We start from the raw sequence: 21,166 nt of genomic DNA, 5'->3' as shown, positions 1-21,166 counted from the left end.
CAGCATCGACTAACAATACTTCTGCAGATTGGTAGGTAGCTGAAGTGCGCTAGGCGTAGGATCGAGCATGCAAATGTGTTTTTCATGTTTCTCGTATTGTGCAAAGCTGCTCAAGCTATGTACCAATCACCGTGTGCTCATTCTTACGTCCATCCGAAGCGTCAATACGGTTGAGCTAGGGCCTCCCCGGATTTCAGCAAGACGTATCGCGTGATTGGCTCGCATAGGGTAATCGTGCTACACTGTGTCGTGCGATCCTGTAGAGTGTCTTGCGCTGTGGTCTGCGGCGATAAGAGTTCCTGTGCCGAATGATGGAGACAAAGCCGCGCACAAATTGGGTTCCGATTTGGTGAAGGACTGCTGCTTCTCGGACACTGTCCGTCATGTGGCGCATGTATGTCCGAGAGATGTGTTCACCAGCTGGAGTGGTTGTATGCGATCCCAGCTTTCTGGAGGGCGCGCTCAAGATCTTCGATGCGATCAGTGTGCTCAACATCCCTGCGCCAATAATGGAGAGCCACGTTGTACGCAACGGAATCGTGCTGCTCGAACATAGGACCCAGACGTTCTTGTAGATCCAGGACTTGAGAGCGGAGTTGCCCGGCAGTCACTTCGAAATCCGCATTGGCTTGTTTCTCACTGTCGGAGAGACCAGGAGGGACCCAGCCGTTAGGACCCCAGACGCCGTTAGGGCCCCTGCCGTTGTTGCCCCAGTTGTCAGCGTCAATCTCTTCGTAAGGAGGCGATGGTTCCTGCTCCGACAAGCTCTGCGCAGCCTTCATGAAGTCGAGTGCTTTGATTGTGGTGCGTGCGCGCAAATCGGCAGCCTGCGGCATGTGTTCGTATGCGCTCTGCAGAAGATCTTGGCTGGCCGTTGCCTTCTTTATCGCGACAGAAAGTTTGTCCGTCCAGTCTGCACTCGAGGTCCAGGTGCTGGTGTTGTTCGACGAGGAGTCATCGCCGTCATCCAGCCATCCGATGAGGTCATCGGAGACAACCTTGACCAAGTCATCGATGAGAAGGAATTCAGCTAGCATGTAAAGCTTGACTCTGGTGTCGAGGAACCGTCCAGTCGTCATCGATTCCTACGAACTTCTCGCTCAAGTTCGGCCAAACGTCGATAAGGTCTTCCTTGTTGTACGCGCCAGTGTAGATGTACATCAGTCCCATCGCTACGATTTCTGGCTCTTGCTCAACAAGCTCGACCTTGTCACTGGTAGACTCCTGTATTCAGTTAGGAAAGAGTCGAACGAGCAGATTTCAGCTATCTCACCTGGAAGTTACCCTCGATGCATCGTTCGAAGAAATCTGAATGACTGCCAACAACGATTTTGTGTACTTTGAACTCGAAGTCTCCGCAAACGATGACGAAATCAGCTCGCTTGGTCGTCTTCAGCTGTGCAATGCCTTTCGGCGTAGTGACGGTAGGCGCCATCGCGGTCGAGGCTACCGATTGGAGAGAATGGACTCGAGACAGCCAGGTTCGCTTTCTCTGTGCAAAGATAAAGCGGATTTGGAAATCTTCAACTGTCTCAGAATCTGGAGGGGGCTGAAGTCATACGTTGTGCAGGCAAGTTGCGCAGTGACTGCGTTGTGGTCTTCACTGATGCTTCATGCAGCCTTGTGTGCACGTCATGCGTCCGTCACTTTACCGTCACCCTTTGGTGGGTGTGGCAGGTTCGCCGAAGCCGGAACCGACGTGGTTCAGCAGATGAGATCGAGGCGACAACTTCCATATCCTTCTGTTGACGAGCTACTGAGCCAGTCGTCACTGCAAAGCGACCAGCGGCCTCATGTATTCACCAGCCAACATGCTTCAATCGTCGTCGCAGAAAACCATGTCTTTGAGCGGCCGGGATAGCGCCCTGCCGGTAGCGTCGTCACCAAGGCATCCCCTTTAAGCTAGCCCCTCCCCTGTCCAACTTCCTTCTCATTTCCTTTTCGCGCTCCTCCCTGAGGTCTTCATCCAACCCATCCTCCTTCTCTCCCGCCTTTCCTCCCCTCGTTTCCCACCGCCGCTGCAGCCTACGAGCGACGAATTTGCCGACGCCCCATACCGTAGCTGCTGCAATGCTGGCTCCTATGCCCGTCGGAGCCGCGATCCAAGCTACTCCAGAGACGACGCTGCCGATCGCGGTGGTGGCAACAGCAGCGATTGCAGCGTATTTGGCCCATCGGACGAGGCGCCAGATAATGAACTGGGTTATGTACCTAACACTCCGGAGTAGTGCTCGAGTCTTCGGCTTGGCAGGCTGGTTGGAGCTGTTGGGAGAGAGCAGGTAGTTGAAGTTCCTGCGAGCTATTTGCAGGGACGATGCCGATTGCTGCTCAATGGCGAGATTGTCATCGCCATGAGACTTAGCGGATGAGGTTGCAGAGCTGTTGCTCTGGGTGATATGGGGTCCTCTCGAGGGAGCCATGTTGGTCAATGCGGATAATGTTGATAGTCGACCCGTCTACCTGACAAAGGAGTGCCCCTGGTGTACCCAGGTAGGTACTGATCGAACAGGAAGTCTGGAAGCTGGATGAGGTCATGGGCGATTGGTCGGCTTCAACTTCCGCCACATTTGCCACTTGTGGCTGTGCAGAGGACACTTCCCCTCGTCCAAGGTACCATCTACTCTTCGCTCCATCATTTATCTTCTCTTCTCCGACCGTGTCCAGAGTCTCAGTCATACTCACACATACCCCCCTCGACACACCCTCTCCCCACCACTCCGCAAACATGGAATTCGACGAGGACACCGTCCTTGCAGTCTTCTTCATCGGCTTTCTGGCCTTTGCCTTTACGCTGCCATGTACCATCACCGCCTGCATCGCAGCCTCTCGAACGCGTGCATGGAACAAAGACAAGCGTGCTCGCAATGGGAGACGCTACGGACTGCTGCCTCAGCAGGCCAGCATGACTGCCGACCCCGAGGCAGCCCTTGAATCTGAGTCCGACTCCGACCACGAATCCGATTATCTCGATTCCGAGGACGAGCGCAATGCTGTCAGCAAGCGTGAGCAGAAGAAGAAGGCGATTGAAGAGCGCGACGCAGACCTTCTGCTGAGCACATCTGCCAAGTTCATCAAGGAATGGAAGAGTGTCTGGCGTGGACCCGGTGGCATTGAGAAAGTTAGGCAGGAGGCGGAGGCCAAGGCTGAGGTCGAGCGTCGCAAGATTGCCAGGGAGGCAGTGCGCGAGTACTTGAGGATGGAACGGAAGAAGGCGAGGAAAGCAAGGAAGGCGGCTGAGCAGGACGAACAGGCTATGGAGCTGCCCAGCTACGGCAAGGCTGTCAGCGGCGAGAAGCAGTAATGGAGGTTGAATCCCCGCTGCCTCTTGCCTGAAACCTCGAGCTCCCGAATCAAACCTCGACGGGATGTCTGGGGCCCTCTACTACCCGCGATGCAGATGGGACGAACATAACTTATGGCTTCTGGCATGTTTTAGCTGGACTTTCGCGTTGCCTTAGCAGCAATCACAATTGGATTTCGAAACGATATTTTCATTCATCGAATGTTTGCGATTGTTGAGGTATGGTCAACTCATGATCGCTTTCGCGAATTGCAACCTTGCATTGGTCAACAGGTAAAGGGACATTCGGGTGCGCTGCGTGACGGCAACTCGCATGTCTGTTTTGGTGCTAGTCAGCCTGATTGTCACCGACCTCACTTCGTTTGAAGATGCTGTTGGCGTTCCGGAACACCTTTGCAAGACCAGTACTCGACTCAAGCAAGCGCACGTCTTGACGGAAGACTTGCCTGCAGAAGCGCAACTTCTCCTTCATCGTTTGCTTCAACCTTTTTCTCGTCACCTTTGGTTCTTAACTCTGGCGAGCCCAACGTCTTCGATCACGGTGTGCAGACACGAGGCATATCGCACAATCAACATGACTTCCTCTATGACTGGCTCTAATGCACTCGATGCGACATGCATCATGTGTCCTCGTATGGGTCATCTTCTTTGCAAAGGTTGTGGAGATGCTCGGTACTGCTCAGGAGGTACGTCTAAAACACAAAAGTTGTAGCTGGTTGCCTGACTTGTTTCGAACAGAGTGCCAAACGCTCGATTGGTCAAAAGTCCACAAGACACTCTGCGCTACCTTCGCGGCCAATTCCGACAGAAACCGTCCTTCCAAAGATCATCGTCGAGCGCTGTTCTTCTCTGGTGGGAGCTCACCGCCTCGCTTCCAATGGGTCCGAGTGTATTCCTGCGTCGACAGCCGTGGTCCCAACGAGGACTTCTTCAGTCTGATGGAGTTCGGCACTAACGAGAAGGACTCGTGCTCTCAAGACTATAACGAGGTTCAAGGTCGCTCTCAAGCACGCGTAAAGGGCGAGGCTTTGCACTGGTTCAAGAAGATGAATCCCAAGGCCGAAGATACCTATAATGTTGGTCTGCGCAACTTCACCAGAAGCGGCGCATACTGGCAAGACTTCCGAGGCCCGATCTTCGTGCTGCGAGCTGCGACCAACGACCAACGTCAAGTACGCCATCTCGACATGACGATGCGTGATGCACGTGGTGCTGCCGACTGGCTTGGGCAAACCTACCGAGACGGGTATGACCAGAAACACCTCAGAAATGTCACAGTCCTCGGCACCATCGTTGCTGCGACAGGCTCAGTTCAGACAGGCGCCAAGAAGTGGCAAGACGTGGTTCTGAACGGCTGCGATGGAATCTGGAACAATTCGGGCTCTGGCATTGCGAACCTTTTGGGCATTCCCATCTTGGGCAGGGTCGACGCCTTGTGCTTCTCGGACGAGGCAAATGCCAAGATGCGCAACGATACAGCCGCCCTTCTCTTCCGTGATGTGGTGTCAGATTGCGTTTTGCCGCAGGCTCAATCCCCGCCCCCTTTCGCGGTATACAAGCGTCCAGACATCGACCGCGAGGGCATAGTCGTAGACGGACCTACGATTCGCCAGCTCACTGTTGGTGCAACGGGTTTCGGCTCGTCGCTGCTCAAATACAGCACCAATACCACAGGTGATGCTTACCTAGTCCGCGCTGACGGTAAGCCATTCCCATCGCAGCACGCCGAAGCACTCTGCGGATTCATCAAGGACAAGGTCGAGCCCAAGCTACAAGCCGCCATCTCGGATGCGAAGGAAGGCATGGCTGTTGCAGAACGGGAGAGCATACTGAAGTACATCTGTCGGGCCAATTTTGAGGAGTACTATGGCGAACTTCGCGAGGCAAAAATCAAAGACGGCGATGTCTCCTGGTCTGCTATTCCCAACCCCTACGAAATCAAGAGTAGCGACATGAGAGCCAGAGTTGGAGAGGTCTGGGCTGAGCAGAAAGCAAAGGGCTTTGAACAGAGTAGTGAGAAAATGGCGAGACAAGAGCGCGGCATGTTCACCCAGGCTGATTTCAAGGAGGCTTTCAAGAGCCTTGGAGGCACCCTATAATACGTCCGCGAAGTTGGGTGTCGTCAAGGAGCTAATTGCCACGAACAACGTGCAACAAGGTGCGTGCATAGACAACGAATACACTCGGGCGTTCGGTGATCGGTGCCGACTGGAAAGTCCTCATAGGAACCGACACATTTTTGGGTGAATTCAGCATAGAGGTGGTCGCATACAGGGGCGCGGTAGCAAGCAACGAGACTGGATACATACCTTGCCTACTCACTTTCAAGGCCACATGTCAATCGCAGCAGGAGCGGCTGCCCCATGCCGTAAGCTTGTCCCTCAACCGGAGTGTCAAGGACTCCATGACATCGACGAGCTTAGCCGGGTGCCTTAGATCAGACACCATGCCAACATTCTATCACAAAGAGTCCATGATCCGTGCATCGATGCCCTTACCACGAGTCCTGAAGCATGCATGTGATCCCAACGTCTGCACCTTGCACATGTCAGGCTTCGTTTCCCCTGTCGTTTCTCACTGTCTTCGGAATTGTGGTTCCATAGCGTGAGCTCAACGCTCAAAGCGCAAGCACAGGGATTCGTGGTGATTTGAAAGCCCGGTCTGAGGTGACGAACAACACTTCTAGATGAAGCCTCGATGCCATGGCGAGCAGCCCGAAAGACACGTGCAAATAACGTTTTTCCGATGTGCCGTGTGTACAGGATAGTGACCTTCTGGTGATCAGCGAACCATCGTCCTGCAATACGAAATACGATAACAACAGGAACGCCAAGCTTGGCTGGCGCGGGCCGTCTTCAGACTGTTGGAATGTTGAACTTGTTGGGACTTGTTCTTAGGCCTTCTTGTCACCCCAGTATTGGCAATATGCTGATATTACTTGCTTCTGATGCTCGTGGTGAACATACACAAGGACTGCAGTGCCTGTACGACAATCTTCGTATTCAGTGCCTTGCTCGTGCATCGAATCCAACCAAAAGGGCACCCAAGACTGCGGAAAATCAAGGGTGGAGTATCCGGAAATATGGGGTACCTGGGCCAGGGTCCAACGCACGCCGTTGGGCTTCTCGATCATTCCAGACCAATCAGCTGCGGTCGATGACTACCGCATGGATTTTGCCGATCGTCATCCCAACAAAACTTGAAGGAGTTTCACCCTTCCTTTACAGAACAGGGCGGATTGTTTTCGTCTGCCTGCGGCCTCTGGATCTGCGGGTCGAGGCCACCGGAAAAATGGACGCTGTTCATTCACGGTTGCCAATGAAAAAAGTATCCTCGGCTCCTGCCTGTAGCAAACGTGCCTGTAGCTAAAGACGCAATTGCCTCCCCACAATTCTGCCCAACAAGCCAAGCTACTATATGATACTCTTCTGCCACCTTCATTCCTGTTTCGCTTTCCTCTCTACGCACACCACACATCCTCCAACATGCCTTCTTCACAACCTACCGCAGGGCATCTGGCTGTCAAGCCTGAATATCTCTCATCCCAACCCTCGCCTATGGCTAAGGCATCAGAGCCAAACCGGTCGAAGTCCTACGACCCCAAGAAACCTCACATTACCGAGACGCCAATTACACGAGCGAACTGGTACAAGCACGTCAACTGGCTAAACGTCACACTCATCGTTGGTGTGCCCCTGTTTGGCTGCATCTCGGCCATCTGGACTCCTCTCCGCCTCAAGACTGCCATCTTTGCCGTCGTTTACTACTTCTTCACTGGTCTCGGCATCACTGCCGGCTACCACCGATTGTGGGCACACACAGCATATTCTGCCGGCCTACCACTACGGATATTCTTGGCCGCAGTTGGCGGCGGTGCTGTCGAGGGCTCAGTAAGATGGTGGGCACGTGATCACCGAGCACATCACAGATACACCGACACCGACAAGGACCCATACTCTGTCCGCAAGGGTCTTTTGTATTCGCACTTCGGCTGGATGCTTATGAAGCAGAACCCTAAGCGTATCGGCCGCACCGATATCTCAGATCTCAACGAGGATCCAGTCGTTGTCCTGCAACACCGTCACTACCTCAAGGTCGTCATTCTGATGGGCCTCATATTCCCGACTGTCGTTGCCGGTCTTGGCTGGGGTGACTGGTGGGGTGGATACATCTACGCTGGCATCCTCCGCATCTTCTTTGTGCAGCAGGCCACCTTCTGCGTCAACTCTCTGGCTCACTGGCTCGGTGACCAACCATTTGACGACCGCAACTCGCCACGTGACCACGTCATAACTGCCCTGGTCACTCTCGGTGAAGGCTACCACAACTTTCACCACGAATTTCCCTCCGACTACCGCAACGCAATTGAGTGGCACCAGTACGACCCCACAAAGTGGTTCATCTGGACCTGCAAGCAGCTTGGCCTCGCATACGACCTGAAGCAATTCAAGGCCAACGAGATTGAGAAGGGTCGTGTCCAACAACTGCAGAAGAAGCTCGACCAGAAGCGTGCCAAACTCGACTGGGGTGTTCCTCTCGACCAACTGCCAGTCATGGAGTGGGACGACTACGTTGACCAGGCCAAGAACGGTCGAGCTCTCATTGCTGTTGCTGGTGTCGTCCACGATGTCTCCAACTTCGTCAAGGACCACCCAGGCGGCAAGGCCATGATTAGCAGCGGCATCGGCAAGGACGCCACTGCCATGTTCAACGGTGGTGTCTACATGCACAGCAACGCCGCTCACAACCTTCTGTCAACGATGCGTGTGGGAGTCATCCGTGGCGGCTGTGAGGTCGAGATCTGGAAGCGCAGTCAAATGGCCGCCAAGGGCGAAATCTTGCAAAGCGCTGATGGCGAGCGCATTATTCGTGCCGGGTCGCAGCCGACCAAGATCGTGCAGAACAGTGAGAGCGCTGGCGCTGCTTGAGCGTCACCTGTTGAACGATGACTCGGACGAGGGAAAGGGAATGGTTAAGAGCATTTTGCTATGGCGTATGAATACTATGGAGCGACGACACGAGCATAGCGAGCGAGACACTGATTTCCGCAGGTGATTCTGTGCAATTGGGAACCGAAGGAGGACAAGCTGCTGGCAAGCAAGCTGGAGAAATACCCCCGATAAATTATTGACTGCTGCATGCGATAGCAGAAGAATGTTTGAATCCATTCTCTCAATCCATTTCATATCGCGTACCTGTCGTGACATGTGTACTAAGACTAGCTCGACCTTCACTGCCCGCTCCCGAGGTCTGGTGTTGAGAATGACTTCGGCTCCACGCAGTACTACGACGGGTCAAACCGCAACAATGGACTCGGATGGATAAAAAATGCTTGTCATGTTCGCTGGCTTTTGTGCCAGTCGAAACAATCGAGCTTTTCGTCTGCCTCTAAATCTATCTAAAGCCTACGGCTACTTTCCTTGCTCCTCGATCAGGCTGTCTCGCGCTATTCGCGTTCTGCTATGCTGCAGTGCCATGTGCGGGCATGGTACTTCGTTGCGACTGCTGAACGAGATCGGAGAGGGTCGGCAGTGATATTGTGTTTGCTGGATCGAAGCTCTGGACAGATACTCGGAGAGAGTTGCTTCCATGAGAGAGGAACTCGAGATCCAGGCCTCGTAGGACGCACTGTCGATAAGGGTGTCATGGAAGTTTCAATAGCTTCCAGTGGGGTCTGCGCCAGTCTTCCAAAGGTGCTGAGCCCAGACGCTCTGGACTTTGAAGGGAGATGGCTGGTCCGTAAGCATGGTGACAATCGTCCTGTTCACGTAGCAGCGGCCTCGTACGCGAGTCCGATTCGCTGTTCGGGACTCAATCTGAGCGTCTAGAACCCGGACGTCCACCCGTCTCTGGGCATGCTGGGGACTTGACGACGCTGGAGCTCTGCCTTATGATCACTCTTCAACTTCTCGATCTCGTCGCTGTAGTGCCGAGCCACTTTGTACAGCACAACATCTTGGGCCTCAATCGTGGACTTCAGGCGTACTTGCAGCCTCTGAAGCTTGACATGCAAGAGATCCGCATCTTCTTTGAACGAGTCGATCTGGGTCTCTGTTGGGTCGGTAGTATCGCCCCATGAAAGAGCTCCTGGTCGTAACGCGTACTCATCCTCAGCAGACTTCAACAAGCCAAATCACTTGACAACGACACGCGCACGTAGCTCAACGGCATTAGAGACGTCTTCGTAGATCTTGTCGAGAACATCCAGGTTGAACGACATAGCCTCGAGCTTCCAGCGCAACTGATGCAACCACCGGTCTCGCCATGGGTCTTGCGGGGCATCCTCATTGGTAGACTTGTCGAATACGAGATCGATTTGGTCAAGAATCTCTTCGGATGCGTCCTCAACGAGCTTGTCCATCAGTAAGAACTCAGCCAGCATCAGGAGCTTGATAAAGCCATCCAAGCCCTTTCCATCATCGTCGTCCATCTCGGCCCGCTTGACTCCCAATGTCGGCCACACTTGACTGATGTCATCTGTCATGTAGTAACCAGTGTACATGTACATCAGAGCCATTGCTACCACGTACGGTTCTTGCTCTTCGAGAGTCACGGAACTCATCTCTGCCTCCTGAGTAGCATTAGTGCTTTGCCCGGCTCGCTGTGTACTCTGCAGCTCACCTTGAATTTGCCGTCTATGCATCGCTGGAACCATTTGGACCAGCTGCTGACTATGACCTTGTGCACCTTAAACTTGAAGCCCCCACAGATGATCACAAAGTCGGCCCGTTTGGCATCCTTGAGTTGTACGAGACCCTCGGGTCTGTACTCAGGGTCGTCACAGACCATCTGATGTTCTCAGTAGAGGAGTGAGGATCTTTGAAGAATTCGTACTGTCCGTAGTAAGGCCCACACGTCTTGCGGTCGGGAGTTCTGCGCGATTTGAGAGGATGGGAATGTAAAGGATGGAAGGCCAAGATTAGAGGAGAGGGGATCTTAAGTAGGCAGAAGTCTGCTCATGTTGTCATCTACCGTTGTGACTGTCTGCGCTGTTCATTGAATGTTTGTCGTCAATGAGATCACTAATAATGAATTCGCCTTCACTTTCGTTTATTTCGGAGGGGGATTTGAGCGAGGCTGTAGCATCGTCGAAAAGGAAACGGCAAGACGAGCCCTCGACTGACCGGCTCCTTCGAAATCGTGTGAATAGCCTTTCTACTGTGTCAGATTAGCCCACGCAATTCCGTGCGAGTCGGGCTCAAGATATGTGCCTCCTGGCGACCACGGCAGCTCTCCAGTTCCATAAGGTGTCAGCGGTAAGTCATACGGCATCCGTAATCCTACAACAACGTCTGCGACTCCATTGAGAGTCCTTCCCTTGCCTTGATCTGGCATGTCCTTGCCGAACACCGGTGCCATCCTTACTGTCGCTCCGTTCTTCTCAGAGGCGTCTAACTCCACAGGCGGATTGTCATATAGCTCAGGCCAGACAAGCACTCCTATCTCGAAGCTCTGTATCTGAACAATCTCTGCCGCGCCAGGAGCTCCTTTTGGCTTACTCTTGGTGCCAGTCTCGGATTTAGGTAGTGATCCCCATGCTTGCGTTGACAGATTCGCACTCGTCGTCAACGCCCAGTCAATGCTCACTTCGTTCCGCTGGACCGCGTCCTTGGTTGGCTTGCGATCGAATTGAACGTATGTCTTTATGTGAGGAGCCGCACTTGCGCGATCAGCCGAGACTCCGTCTCTGGAAGCAGTCCACTGGCATAGATGTGGACGCAGTGACTCGATCTGCCTCAGATGAGTTGCTGAATGCGCTTTGGTATGTATGGAGCCGCCAGCGGCATAGCCATCAAGCGACTGAGCGACATTCGGAGCAGTAGGATAGATCAAAGACATGGTGTTGGAGGTCAGGCCCGTGGAAACTGGCGCGCCGGCTCTGAAAGCACTGTAGAGATTGGCGAGCCATCCGGCCGGCAGAGACGCGATCGACGATACTTGTGCAACAAGATGAGGAGGCGTCGTAGGACTTGACCTGTTCTTCTTGAGACCGTTGACATGTGTGATCACTTCTCGTAGTTGCGGATGACCCCACAAATGTAGGTCTTTCGTGCTCGCTAGGACCTTGCTGGCCAACTTGCATGGTACAGATGCCACCAAAGCTCCCCGGACGGTGCCGAAATCGTGCTGCTGAAGCTGTTTGACTAGACTCTGCGTCGGCCTCTTGTATGCTTTCAGGTACTCCAGCAGGTCATATTTGAACCTCTCCCCGCTGCCAATTGGCTCGAGACCTTCTGCTCTCAGAACGGCGTCACCAGTGGCTTGAGGCAGGGGACCTGACCTCCACACAGCCTGAGTCATATTCGTCCAGTCTTTCTCCAGCATGTTCGCAGTGTGGATGATGACTTCGGCAGTATCGTCGTGGCTGAACAAGACGAACATCTTGCTATGGTGCGTACCGAATGGATCAGGAAGATATGCGGTGGCAGCCTCCACATTCTTCCACCTTGTGCAGGCATCCTCGACACCCATTCTGTTGCCGTCTTCGCGTTTCCACGACCCATGTATGACTTTGACTCGTACCATGCTGCGTACATCGGCATCGAAGTGTTGCATCATCCAGTCTATGTCGAAACAGAAGTTGAAGATCCATGCTTCCTTGATGAGCGGACTTCCGAGTATTTCATGGAGGTCTACGGTATCGACGTTACTGCTTGCTGGCAGGTCGCGAATCTTCGTCAACTGGAACGGTGATGCCACTACTCTCTGCGGGGTGGCCGGTGCTGATCTATCGCTTGAGATGGGTTGAATTTGATTGAGCTGCTGGTTGCTGGAGTTCTTGACGTCGTCGACGAGATTCCCTGGGCCTACAGGTACAGGTGTTGTACGAGCTGAACGGGGAGGTGAGATGCCACGACTCATTGACGCGAGGAAAGAGGCTCGTTGCTGCCGGACCTTGGCCGGATCGGGAGTCAAGCCATCATCCAGCTTCTGTCGCTTAGCTGGCCTCGACATTTTCGTGGGCGCACTGCAGATGGAATTCCGAAACAGAAACGCTGGATGAGAAGGAGAACGCGAAGCCAGTGTCTCGGCGGCAGGCACGAGCGATCGGCTTAGTAACGCACCTACCTTCCCATACGCATAAAGGATCCGCATAGATCATTTCCGACTCATCTCACTGTCGCACGTCAAATTGGCAAGTGCATCTCATGAAGGAAGGCAGCTGCAGTGAAGACTCTCGAGATCGACGTCACTCAAAGAGCCCGCCAAGCACCGCTTTTGGCGCGTGACGCAGGCGACGCTTCTTTCTTGACCGCCCGTGTCGGCTCTTCCACATCCATACTAAAAAATATCATTGTATTCTATTGATGTCCGCGGCTGTGATGACTGCAAAGCGGAAGCGACACGATCACTGCTAGAGAGATCACGCACTACGCCTCTGCTCAAGGTAGGCTTGTACACGGGAGGAAGACATGACGGTACCCTCCGAGGAAAACAAATCATTCTATTCTTGGAGCTACCTATAGTTAACACGCGACTGCCGTGGAGGCTAAAGCCGCCAGTGCTTTCAGGCTTCGAGAGGTTGGCCCACAACGACGCAGTGACACGGCAGAGTGACTTACCTGGTCCTTACCATAGACTCGTGCCGACGCAGGCAGGTCCTGCGCTTGCCCGGGTGAAGCACTCCGCGACATGAATGCTCTCGTATAGCTTGGTAGACGACCTAGCCGCGGTGGCGACATCGGTGCATCGTCGAAGACTGGCGACTGCGGCGTGTAGTTGCTCACGAAAGGGGCAGGACTTACCTTTGTGGATAGGCCCGGCGTGGGAAATGCTTTTGGGTCAGCATTGAAGTTAAACGCCGCAGCATTGGCGTTCATCCTGGTGATCAGTGACGGCGTCATCGCTCGGATCGGCTGGGCGGCGGGCGTCGCCGGCAGTTCGCTGACAGGAGATGCTTTGTCGCCCACATTCTTAGGCGAGACAGGCTCACTAGCAACGACTGTGGTCGCGCTCGATGCATCAGAAGCGGCCTCACTCTCGGTAACCAGGGTCGAAGCACTCGAGATCTGGGACGAGTCAGAGCTCTGTGATCTTGCAGGTGCTGGTGGTTTAATGCCTCGCGACCACGCAGCTATCCTGTCTCGCTGACGTTGCTCCAAGGTGCGCAGATTACCAGCGTTGAGGATCTTCTTGACTGAGAAAGCTGACTCACGGGGCCTGGCACCAATCGTGTAAGGCAGACCTAGACGGGTAAGCTTTGACTTCACTGACGTCTCGCTCCGCTGCAGCATGCGCGAGATTTGCTTTGGATCGGAGCCATCTTGCCACAAGTTCGTTAGCATACGTACCTCCCGTCGTCCCCAGGGCCGGGCGGCCTTCCTACCAACAGTGGACATTGGAGGAGGTGTTCTTTCCACGCCGGTACCTACCGAAGGAGAACAATAGCTGGACATATCTGTCAGTTGAATAGGAGGTAGCTGAAGTTGTTGTGTGTTGAGCATAATACTTGTGTTGGTTGGTTGTGCCGTTGAACGCTTACAGTGTGCAGATGATGTATTGGCTGCTGGTGGCATATGTTGTAAGCGATCGGTGACGGCGGCGTTTGGTGACACTCGAGTCAATGTCACCCACAGGCCGGCATCTTGTATGCCCATAGGGGTCAGAACTGGTCAAAGCGCTCTGCTTGTGTCCAATCACGTTAGTGGAGTTCCCAGAGACAATGCCGTTGTTGCCACAAAGAGACATTGTACAAGCAACAGTGGCATTTTGTCGCTTGTTGTCTCACCTTGTTCCTCCACGAAGGCAGACAAAGACCAGAGCTTCCCAATACCGAGCTTTTCCAGAACGGGAGCTCGTACGCATCACGTATGTCTCTGGAAGCTGACATGCCAGACAGGAAGTCTGCCGATTGAGGAGAACACGTAGATTGGCACTCAAGTATGGTGGTATGTAGTCAACACGCCTGTACTCCAAAACGCCTTTTGATGCTGATACATCAGCCACCTATGTGGCTTCATCATGACCAGAAGTAGTGAAGTTCCTAGTACATTAAGCACTGATCGCCAGCTCTCGAACCGCTGCGATTGTGACGCCCTTCTCTTGCTGCTGCTGCTGCTCGCTGTCGATCCTGGGCGCATCCACTGCCGCTGGGGTTTCTTTGGGCTCGGCTGCGCTTTCGCGCTCTTTTCTTGCAGCAACAGTCTCGTCGTAGACCTCCTCGGCATGCTTCTCGGCATCGTGCTCGAAGATCCAATCTTGACGGGGAAAGTGGATGGCTGTAGGATCTTCCTTTACCTTCTCCCAGTCGGCTTTGTGCCACATGTCGCGGGTCGTTTCGCCAGTCTTCTGCACGGCCTTAACTCGTTCGTACCTAGTGCATTCTTGTTAGTGTCTGTCAAATTTCCAGAACGGCGTTGCTCGCAATGGCGAAGATCAGGATGGACTTACCGAATATCCTCATAAGCTCCCACGGCCTCTCTGATACCATCCTTCCCACTCCTCCTCAAGCAGACTGCGATGCTGACACCGTCCTCCATAGCCTGGGTCGCGCCTTGCGCGCTCGTCGGCAGGAAAGGATGTGCGCTGTCTCCTAGGAGGGCAATCCGCCTGCCCTTGGAGATCCAGGTCGGCAAGGGATCTCTGTAGACCAGCTTCCAGTCCACTATCCGCTCCTCGGGCGTCTTGCTGACAATCTTCTTGCACAGTGGGTCCCATCCCTCAAAGACCTTGTACACATCTTCGAGCTTGCCTGGGAAAGACCACGACTCGTCGATGTCCGCGTCGTCCTTGTGCGTCAAAACCCAACAGCAGTCGGTGCCATTCTTGATTGTCGAGAACAGGAAGTGGACATCAGGACCAATCCATCCATTGAAGGTGTCGCCATTCTCGCAAAAGCGCTTCGTTTCGGGATCAGCAAGCATGTCTTTGCCGTCGAACCACGCACGGAAAACGGCGTAGCCACTTGACTTTGGAGCATCTGTGTAACCGAGAACAAGTTCACGCGCCTTAGAGCGGACGCCATCACTGCCGATCACAATGTCAGCCGTGACTTTGCGGTCCTCTTCACCGTCAGCACCACCAAGAGTTATCCCCGCATGGTCCTCGTTCTCAAAGTACCCAGTGACGCGGCTTCCAAGATGAATTGGCACACCCAAGTCGTCCTTCACGTGGTTGAACAGGATTTCATGCAGCTCTCCGCGGTGGCCATTGAACATCGGAGCGCTCTCATCCCGTGGAGGACTGGCTTGGTTGCACATCAGTTCGCCGGTCCATTTGTGGATGTTGAAGCCATATTCCTGCAGATCGATGGATACTTTGCGCATTTCTTTGGCGATCGAGCCGTCGGATCCCCAGCGCGTGATAATACGACCAGCATTTGGGCCGAAGCTGATAATGTCTCCAAGGACTTTGAGAGCCGGGAAAGATTCGTAGACTGTCACATTGTGGCCCTGTTTATGGCATTCCACGGCAGCGGTAAGCCCTCCGAACCCTGAAGGTGATGTTAGCTTTGACATGTACTCCTCGGGCCGAAGGCATAACGTGTGGCAGAGAAGGGACTGCTGGATTGAAGCGGATTATTCACTTACCAGCACCGACAATAACGACATCAATGCCCGTAGCGCTTTCCTTGATGTGGTTGTCGCCGCCATGTCCCCTGTACGTGTGTCGAGAATCCCTGGTCACAGTTCCCGTATGCCGTGTCCAATTACACGATGGTTTCTGTGTGCTTCCGGCACGCGATCAGGAGGCGGATATGGTATCGAGGAAGTTGTCGTCGTCGGCTGCCGCTTGAGTACTGAATTTGACTTCTATGTGAAGAATGATGCTCTAGAAGTAGAGACAGTGACTTGTTTTTCGCACCGATCAAGCCGTCGAAGAGGTCGCTTCAAATACCACGTGAACGCGAAGAATGATTCGGCAAGAAGTGGCGGTTGGGATCCGCATCCACAGTCTGACTGTCGATCTTGCCATGCGCATTTGAGCATGTTCTCCATTTCTGGCACAATTGTTGTCCTGCTGAGATACATACCTGCCGATAGGCCAATAGACTTGTCCAGCCGTTGTCTGGACTCCAAGGCAGTCCCACAGCGCCGCTCACCCCAGCCAACGAAGGTTCACAAGAGGAGTGCTGTATAGTCGGAAGCAATGGGGAAATATGCCTTTGCGGGGCTCCAGGACTTTGAGTTCTGGCCCTGAAGTGGGTCGAGTCCTAAATGTACAGGGGTCTTCGGCGACATGAAGCCGACGCATTATTGCATTCACCAGGCAGGCGCTAAGCTGCAGAATCAAGGAATGCTTTTGGGGTGGTCGAGGGAGGCGTGGGCACGGCCGACAGAGGCCCGCCTGCGAGGTTCATGTCTAGGATAAGGGAAGTCAATTTCCATCATCTGAGCACAACGTGGGGAGGTACATCGAAAGGCCAGACTCCAAAGAAATTTCAAGTTGAGCTCGAATACTTCGATCATGCCAAGCATCCGCCAGTGAACCAAGGCCTATCACTGATCATCGTACGTTTGACTGAATAACCTATCCAGGAGGAGATTGGGCAGTGGTCTCAACGCAAGACCGTCTCGCGTCAAAGAGCTTGCATACAATCCAATTGCCTGGGTAGAAAGGCAGGGCCCAGGTCGCGGTTGAGAAGCACGATACTGGGACTGCTTGCCAATTTTGATCCCTACCATGGCCAACTTCCCAACTTGGACATCCACATCAACTGGCAGCGATGTGGCAGCCACGTTCTCGTCCCGAATCCAGGGCAAGACCGTCCTCATCGTCGGTGTGTCACCCAACTCTCTCGGCGAAGCAACAGCGGCCGCATATGCAGCACATTCTCCAGCATTATTGATTCTGGCTTCTCGATCGCTGTCAAATGCGAAGGCCGTAGCAGAAAGCATATCCACCCACTGCAAAGTTGAATGCGTCCCAGTCGACCTCTCAGACTATGCTTCTGTGCGAGACGCGGCTTCCCAGATCCGATCTCTCACCTCACATATCGACATATTGATCAACAACGCGGCTGTAGTCAAAGACGAACACACCCTATCGCCCACAGCGCAGCATGAACTTCAGTTGGCGACCACCTTCCTTGGGCCTTTCCTCCTCACCAACCTCATTATGCCTCTACTACTCAACTCCGCCCAGACAAACGCTTCAGAATCAGGTATACCCACTCGCATAGTCAACGTCACCTCCGCAGGACACGTCCTCTCACCTGTCCGCTTTTCAGATCCACACTTCCATCGTCCGCTCTCCGACCTCCCCGAGTCTGAGCAGCCTGCAGCGCACCTGCCAGCATCTCTGCTTCCAGGCGAAGGCAAGACGTATGCACCATTTCTTGCGTACGGACAGTCGAAGACGGCGAACATACTCTTCAGCATTGCCCTGAACAAGCGGCTTCTTGAGAAAGGAACAAGAATAGCTAGTCTAGCTGTGCATCCGGGCAGTGTACAGACAAACCTCTCGAGGAGTCTAGGCCCGGAGAGCCGGGCAATGGTGGAAGGGACCACCAAGGCTACCGGCTGGATGGATATGGGGCAAGGCAGTGTTGGAATGCTCGTCGCTGGATTGGATCCAAGACTTGTAGAGGAAGTCGAGGCAGGGAAGCCAAAGTTGAGTGATGGCGGTAAAGGGGTATACCTGAACGGATGGAGAGTTCATACCGAAGGTCTTGCGAAGCATGCGGCTGATGAAGACGCCGCTGAGAGATTATGGGCATTAGCAGGACGGGAGACCGGCGTGAAGTGCGACGGCCTTGGTAGCGTAGTGGACATCATTGACTCCCAAGGCCAAAATGAGGAAGTGGTAGGGAAGGAATCGGGTCTGGTGAGCACCGTGAAGGAGATCAAGATATGAGACCAAGATATGAGACCAAGATATGAGACCAAGATATGAGACCAAGATATGAGACCACGGTGTGTTTCCGAGCCCATAGTCTCTGGCAGATAGCCGTTACATGGATTGAAGTCACTTGCCAGCCTAATTTCCTGCATAGCCAACAAGCATGCAGCAGACGTGTCAGAAATAGCTCGTTTGCGCAGATGATGCTGTTGATGACGAAGAAGACGGAGGTTGGAAGGACTTATGTGTCGCAAAATTTCCATTTCAGATACAATTTGTCTTGTATATCTCCCCTGTTGTTGTTGCGTTCATACACAGCTCTAGCGAAGACGCTTGTGCCGCATGGCGCGAGCACTTTCTCCCAGCCTTGTTGCTCACTGATATCTTTCGTACCTCTTCCACAGTCGCATTTCAACACCCTGCACGTTGCTTCAAGCATCGGCTGAATGCGAGTGCACATGGAGTCTTCCGACTCACACCTGCTCCAGGCTCCTCCTGCCGCCATGGTGATGATCGTGATGTACAACATCCTCGACCATCTCAACAGAGGCATCGGCGATCGGCTTGCCGATAGCGCCGCCCTCGATTGTGTTTGCAGTTGCAGGAAGCGGCTTCTCCTGGATGCTGCTGCTTGGGGTCGAAGTGCGATAGCCGGCCCACTTCCTCGCGGGGACACCTGCCTCGAAGAGCTCGTTGATCTCCTCGAGTGTGCGGTCCTTGGTTTCAGGAATGAAGAAGAAGACGAAGGCAGCCGCCAGAAGACAGCTAGGGAACCAGATGTAACCGTACTGTAGAGGACGTTAGCAGTCGTCCAACCGAAGACGGGGGAAAGAGACATACCTGTGGGCCCCAATTGAGACTGGCAGGGTTGATAAAGTAAGGCGCCGTGAACGCCGCAAGCCAGGCACCCAAGAAGCCGACACCAGCAGCGGCACCGAAGGTGTAGGATCGGAGACTCTGGCGTGGAAGCTCGCCACCCACGACCCAGGCAAAGCTGGACATGCCTCCGTTGTAAGCCACAATGTAGATGATCGAAAAAGCCACGATAAGTTTGCCGGTCATCTCTGGGTTGTTCTTGTCCCGCTTCGTGTAGACAACAGCCACAATCAATTGTGTAATGCCGCAGATGATCAAACTGGTGGTCAAGAAACGGCGACGACGTCCAAATCTTGGCATAATTGCCACACAGAACAAGATGGCGGCAACACCGACACCGCTGAGGATGCACGAGTTCTCGAAAGCATTGCCCACACCAGCCATCTCAAAGAAATATGTGCCGTACGCGATCATGAAGAAGGCACCGGAAGCAGCTTGAGTAGTGACTGCTCCGACGGCAAGCATGGTGCGCTTGCGGTCGAGAGGTCGGCGAACCAGGTCGAGCCAGCCAGTCGACTCGCTCATTTCTTTGTCCAGACGGGCTGCTTCTTCGATCGAGAGGATCTCAGCCTCGATGTTGCTGCCAGTTGGTCGGAGCCAGACAAGTCCCTTCCTTGCTTGCTCGAACTTGCCCTTGCTGACGAGATATCGTGGTGATTCTGGGATGAAGAAGAGGCAGACGAAGATGATCGCAGGGACAGCATAGATGACTGATAGCGGCACGCGGTAGCACTGCTTGTCCTGCATCTTGGCCGTGAAGTTGTCGACAACGGTACCAACGAGAGCTCCAAGACTGGTGAAGACGTTGAAGGAAGCAATGCTGGCGCCTCGATAGCGAGCGGGGATGACCTCTTGGATGTAGAGCTGGCCGAATGTCATGAAGAAGCCGTTAGAGATACCGATGAGAGTCCTTCCTACATACAGTGCACCGATTGAGGTAGTGCCCTGCATGATTGCATTGGACGCGCAGCACAGAACACATGCAATCCAGACACAAGGCTTTCGTCCCAGGTACACACTCATGGGTCCGGCGCCGAGAGATCCAGCAAATGCTCCGATCGTCATGAGTGATGAGATCAGCTGCTGAACCACAGTGGTCAAGTTCCATCCCAGTGGGTTCATAGGATTTGGATCACGATAGCCGTAGACTTCCAAGAAGCATGGCATTGCTTGGAAACCACCGATGAGACCAAAGTCAAGTCCTGTGATGATGTTAGTGCTGTTTACATGGCACAGGTGAGCGGCACCAACCATATTGCAGTGGCGAGAGGCAGAGCAGGAAGCAAGCGAGGAGGCATCGCCAGTGTGCTTTGAGGCTTTGGTCGGCCATGTTGTTGTTCCTGTTGTGTTGGTTCTGAATTTTGTGAGGACTTGGGAGAGAGGCAGAGCTAGCACAGACAAGTGGCAATAACTTATACATATGCGAGGACTCCTTGTGAGAGCCGGCAATGCTCGTGGTGGATCACTGCCGCGTCGAGCGCTGTGGAACATGCAAGCTCTCCCCAGACCAAAGATTAAGGTCAGGTGCCCACAGGGGAGTCTCAGTGAGGTGTCTCCATCTGGGGAAGTCGCTAGGCCAATTGTGTGGGGTAAATTGGCAAAAGTGTTCCAGGGTCAATGCATCGCAAGCATACTGCCGGTCCAGGCTGCGGGCATTTGGGGGCTATTCCCGTGCTAACATCAATGCTTCCGAGCATGGATTGACCACTAGGAGACAGCGGCGAAGGCCTAGCCCCGGGCATTCTTTTAGGGCCATTGCTGAAGGCGTCGCAAATCGCGTATGAAGGCGATGCTTGAAAGCTTGAGCACCAAAAGTCTGTACAGAGACGCGCCAGCACCGATGAATGGCAGGAAAATGAAGCCTTTGCCCCACGCGATAAGCGAGCAGAAGACTGGTTGAAACTAAGTACACTGTCCCAGCTCATGTCCCGATGCATCTGTGAGAAGCGTTATGGCAAAGTTTCTGGCGGTCAGCTGCCTGCGCGAGCTCACTGCCAATGCTCATCAGTAAGATGCGAGTTGCTGGCGGTGTCAATCATGGCGTGCTTGCTCCGTAGAGCGTGCCACACAATAATCGTTGTTAATTTCCAGCAGACCGGATGATAGCCAGAGAGGCGCGAACAATTATCGCCCAAGGCTGTCCCTGAATCTTGACATGAGCGAGCGTTGTCTAAGTGATTCAACTCCCAGGAGGCGCCCAAATCAAGA

At 53.8% G+C, this 21,166-nt stretch overlaps 10 protein-coding genes across 10 annotated transcripts; 4 read left to right on the top strand and 6 right to left on the bottom strand.

Moving 5' to 3' along the window:
- Positions 1-413: 413 nt before the first annotated feature.
- AB675_6141 (uncharacterized protein) lies at positions 414-1,435 on the bottom strand (the record flags this gene model as incomplete). The annotated part of the gene is made up of 3 exons (XM_018146409.1): positions 414-1,050; positions 1,094-1,224; positions 1,274-1,435. 3 exons carry the CDS (start codon positions 1,433-1,435, stop codon positions 414-416), a joined length of 930 nt encoding a protein of 309 aa, XP_018004086.1.
- A 445-nt stretch (positions 1,436-1,880) lies between these two features.
- Positions 1,881-2,420, bottom strand: AB675_6140 (uncharacterized protein; the record flags this gene model as incomplete). Its single annotated transcript, XM_018146408.1, has 1 exon — positions 1,881-2,420. The coding sequence occupies one exon, from the start codon at positions 2,418-2,420 to the stop codon at positions 1,881-1,883; it is 540 nt and encodes a 179-aa protein (XP_018003761.1).
- A 305-nt stretch (positions 2,421-2,725) lies between these two features.
- AB675_6139 (uncharacterized protein) lies at positions 2,726-3,301 on the top strand (the record flags this gene model as incomplete). Its single annotated transcript, XM_018146406.1, has 1 exon — positions 2,726-3,301. One exon carries the CDS (start codon positions 2,726-2,728, stop codon positions 3,299-3,301), a length of 576 nt encoding a protein of 191 aa, XP_018004098.1.
- A 574-nt stretch (positions 3,302-3,875) lies between these two features.
- AB675_6138 (uncharacterized protein) lies at positions 3,876-5,400 on the top strand (the record flags this gene model as incomplete). Its single annotated transcript, XM_018146405.1, has 2 exons — positions 3,876-3,987; positions 4,040-5,400. The coding sequence occupies 2 exons, from the start codon at positions 3,876-3,878 to the stop codon at positions 5,398-5,400; spliced, it is 1,473 nt and encodes a 490-aa protein (XP_018003644.1).
- A 1,386-nt stretch (positions 5,401-6,786) lies between these two features.
- On the top strand, positions 6,787-8,229 carry AB675_6137 (Acyl-CoA desaturase; the record flags this gene model as incomplete). The annotated part of the gene is made up of 1 exon (XM_018146404.1): positions 6,787-8,229. One exon carries the CDS (start codon positions 6,787-6,789, stop codon positions 8,227-8,229), a length of 1,443 nt encoding a protein of 480 aa, XP_018003699.1.
- Positions 8,230-9,125: 896 nt separating this feature from the next.
- Positions 9,126-10,090, bottom strand: AB675_6136 (uncharacterized protein; the record flags this gene model as incomplete). The annotated part of the gene is made up of 3 exons (XM_018146403.1): positions 9,126-9,388; positions 9,458-9,872; positions 9,923-10,090. 3 exons carry the CDS (start codon positions 10,088-10,090, stop codon positions 9,126-9,128), a joined length of 846 nt encoding a protein of 281 aa, XP_018003769.1.
- A 366-nt stretch (positions 10,091-10,456) lies between these two features.
- AB675_6135 (putative tyrosyl-DNA phosphodiesterase) lies at positions 10,457-13,899 on the bottom strand (the record flags this gene model as incomplete). The annotated part of the gene is made up of 3 exons (XM_018146402.1): positions 10,457-12,232; positions 12,865-13,565; positions 13,629-13,899. 3 exons carry the CDS (start codon positions 13,897-13,899, stop codon positions 10,457-10,459), a joined length of 2,748 nt encoding a protein of 915 aa, XP_018003965.1.
- Positions 13,900-14,293: 394 nt separating this feature from the next.
- On the bottom strand, positions 14,294-16,239 carry AB675_6134 (6-hydroxynicotinate 3-monooxygenase; the record flags this gene model as incomplete). The annotated part of the gene is made up of 4 exons (XM_018146401.1): positions 14,294-14,615; positions 14,693-15,734; positions 15,832-15,899; positions 16,139-16,239. The coding sequence occupies 4 exons, from the start codon at positions 16,237-16,239 to the stop codon at positions 14,294-14,296; spliced, it is 1,533 nt and encodes a 510-aa protein (XP_018003904.1).
- Positions 16,240-16,924: 685 nt separating this feature from the next.
- Positions 16,925-18,097, top strand: AB675_6133 (Short-chain dehydrogenase TIC 32, chloroplastic; the record flags this gene model as incomplete). Its single annotated transcript, XM_018146400.1, has 1 exon — positions 16,925-18,097. One exon carries the CDS (start codon positions 16,925-16,927, stop codon positions 18,095-18,097), a length of 1,173 nt encoding a protein of 390 aa, XP_018003670.1.
- A 458-nt stretch (positions 18,098-18,555) lies between these two features.
- On the bottom strand, positions 18,556-20,288 carry AB675_6132 (High-affinity glucose transporter RGT2; the record flags this gene model as incomplete). Its single annotated transcript, XM_018146399.1, has 3 exons — positions 18,556-18,870; positions 18,923-20,160; positions 20,210-20,288. The coding sequence occupies 3 exons, from the start codon at positions 20,286-20,288 to the stop codon at positions 18,556-18,558; spliced, it is 1,632 nt and encodes a 543-aa protein (XP_018003972.1).
- Positions 20,289-21,166: the final 878 nt, after the last annotated feature.

Source organism: Cyphellophora attinorum, assembly GCF_001299255.1.
Source record: "Cyphellophora attinorum strain CBS 131958 chromosome Unknown Contig4, whole genome shotgun sequence".
Taxonomy (NCBI): Eukaryota; Fungi; Ascomycota; class Eurotiomycetes; order Chaetothyriales; family Cyphellophoraceae; genus Cyphellophora; species Cyphellophora attinorum.
The sequence above is the reverse complement of the archived record's forward strand: the minus strand, read 5'-3'. Positions and strand labels throughout refer to the sequence as shown.